Here is a 2,414-nt window from a genome sequence, read left to right as displayed (position 1 = left end):
CCTGAGACTATGGCCTTTAGTTACCCTTTAGGCCTGGAACTGAACTCACTCCCGTGGCTCCACTTTCAGTCAAACGATGAATAGGCCTACCAGGTGAACAAGAACATCACGGAGATATGCATTGCTTCTGTCTCTTTCTTCACTGTTCTTTGTTCCAGGATGGGGACAGAACAATAGTTGCACCTTAGATGGCTGCTCACAAGCTTTTAAGACCCCGATCACTACTCACCAAAGTAGAAGATAGGACTGTGTTTTTGTGGACTATGTTATACCAACTGACCTTAGGATCCTGTCCTGAGAGTATGGGCCTAAGTCCCACTGCCCAGTGACTCATTCCCTCAAGGTATTTGCCTATGGCTAAGAAAGTTTTCATACCTTTGCCCTGTGTATGTTCTACTAAATTCATGAATTTATTTGTAGCACACATAAATACATATGTAGAAATATCCAAAGAGGAAAAGTTTTTGCTTATTCTTTTGGAACTCTATAGTTTCAAAGTTTCCTAAGAGTTATCTACTACATATTCAATTAAATAAACATTTCAAGTGGGATATTTGATAGCAAAGTCTAGATAGGACAAAGCTAGTAAAAAAAAAAAGTACTTACAATATACTTAAATAGATGGATGAATATATTTTCATATATATAAAAATTTAAGAATTATTTTAATAAATTCTTGGGATTCAGGCCTGGATTTTAATGGTAATCCAGACATTCCATTTGCTTTTTTAAAAACTAAAGATATGAAACTAAAAGTTAAAAACTGTTTCCAAATTAATTTTTTGGCCTGAATGATATTTAAACTCAAAGAAGCATCATTATTTGACTTACCACGGGTTCAAGGCAGCCAAATATGGCACCAAAAATAAGCATCTTCCCAATCTTGACATTCACAGGCAAAGCTGCAAGGTGTTGGCCTAATGGAGTCAGCTTTGGCTCATTTAGTTCACAAGCTCCAATTTTCCGCAGTAAATTCATTGCATTGCTGATCACTTGAAGCTGTGGAGGATCTAAAGCTTTGGAGAGGAAATCTTCAGGAGAACCAAGATTACATTTCTGTACATTGAAAAAGAGAGACAGATTGGTATGTAATATGAATTAGCACTACCACAAAGAGATGGTCAAATTGGACTAAATTTGATTTTATTAAAATTCTGAGCAAAGAAGAGAAATATGTGAGCAAGGCTATCTTATTCTTTTTCTTATAACTGGAGCGTGTGTGTGTGTGTGATGGGGGAATGAGGATAAAATCTTTCAGTTCACATTTTTCAGTTTCTTTCTTGGTCCTTGATTTTGAGAACTGAAGGAGAGTTCAGGTCTTTCAGTCCAGGAAGCCCTTGGTCTAGGCCAGGGTTTGTCAATCTCAGCACTACTGGCATTTGGGCGAGATAATTTCTTTGCTGTGGGTGGCAGTCCTGTGTATCGTAGGATGTTTCATAGTAATCCTCGCCTCTACGAACTTGATGCCAGTAGCACCACCACTACCACCCCCCAGTTATGAGAATCAAAACTGTCTCCAGATAGTGCTAAATGTTTCCTGATGGGCAACAGTGACCCCAGAGTCTAAATTATGAAAAAACAAAACAACCAAACTCGCTGCTTTTGAGTTGGTTCTGAATCATACTGACCCCATTGGGTTTCCAAGATGGCAAATCTTTATGGAAGTAGACTGCCCCCTCTAAATTATGAGGCTTTTAAATTATAAAGCGTGTCTGTTTGGCAGAATCAAAGCAGTGGGTTTACTTATAAAAAGATAATGAATTATATATTAAAGAGTGACAGGTGAGAATCTAGAATAAGATAATTTTAGGTCCTTCTTTGTTTCCTAAAAAGGGGGTAAAGAACAAAAACGTCATCTGAGTTCCCTTGGGATTACCATAATATGAAGACATAATTCCTCCAAAGGTACACGCAAGATTTCAGGAATAGAATAGTCCATAAAGCCTTCAAATCTGAAAAGTAATATAAAATAATATTAAATACTTCTTCATGCAGTCCAATTTATGAGTGTCTTAAATTTCAAACGCCATGCCTTACCTTTCCCTTGTGTACATTCGGAAGCAGAAGCCATCTCTGACCCGCCCGGCTCTCCCCTGGCGCTGCAGAGCACTAGCTTTACTGACAAACGTCTCAACTAAAGAACTCATCTGACTGCTTTCATGGAACCTGAAGAAATGTTTTTAAAGAGAATATATAGATAATTAACTTAAATAAAAATATGAAAAAGCTGGAAATATTTAACTCTTAAAATATTGTATGATGCCAATACTGTATCTAAGGTAGTCCTTACAATAAACTCAAGCTACTATGAATTGCACTTATGACCATGACTTTTTTTGTATATCTCATTGTTAGTAATACTTACTACATACAATGTTGTTGCATGTAATTTGCAGATGTTATTATTCTCAGAT

General features: G+C 36.8%; 1 protein-coding gene across 1 annotated transcript in view; it reads right to left on the bottom strand.

Annotated features, from left to right (window-relative positions):
• Nucleotides 1–2,414, bottom strand: part of DHX29 (DExH-box helicase 29) — a 112,417-nt gene that overhangs the window by 13,087 nt on the left and 96,916 nt on the right. The window contains exons 19-21 of the mRNA XM_007944183.2: nt 2,038–2,166; nt 1,877–1,952; nt 832–1,056 (exon numbers count right to left, since the gene is read on the bottom strand). Of these exons, the coding sequence (XP_007942374.1) occupies nt 832–1,056; nt 1,877–1,952; nt 2,038–2,166 (430 nt within the window). The remainder of the gene's footprint in view (nt 1–831; nt 1,057–1,876; nt 1,953–2,037; nt 2,167–2,414) is intronic.

Source organism: Orycteropus afer, unplaced genomic scaffold (genome assembly GCF_000298275.1).
Source record: "Orycteropus afer afer isolate SDZICR_OR568_19922 unplaced genomic scaffold, OryAfe1.0 scaffold00122, whole genome shotgun sequence".
NCBI classification, from domain to species: domain Eukaryota; kingdom Metazoa; phylum Chordata; class Mammalia; order Tubulidentata; family Orycteropodidae; genus Orycteropus; species Orycteropus afer.
The sequence above is the reverse complement of the archived record's forward strand: the minus strand, read 5'-3'. Positions and strand labels throughout refer to the sequence as shown.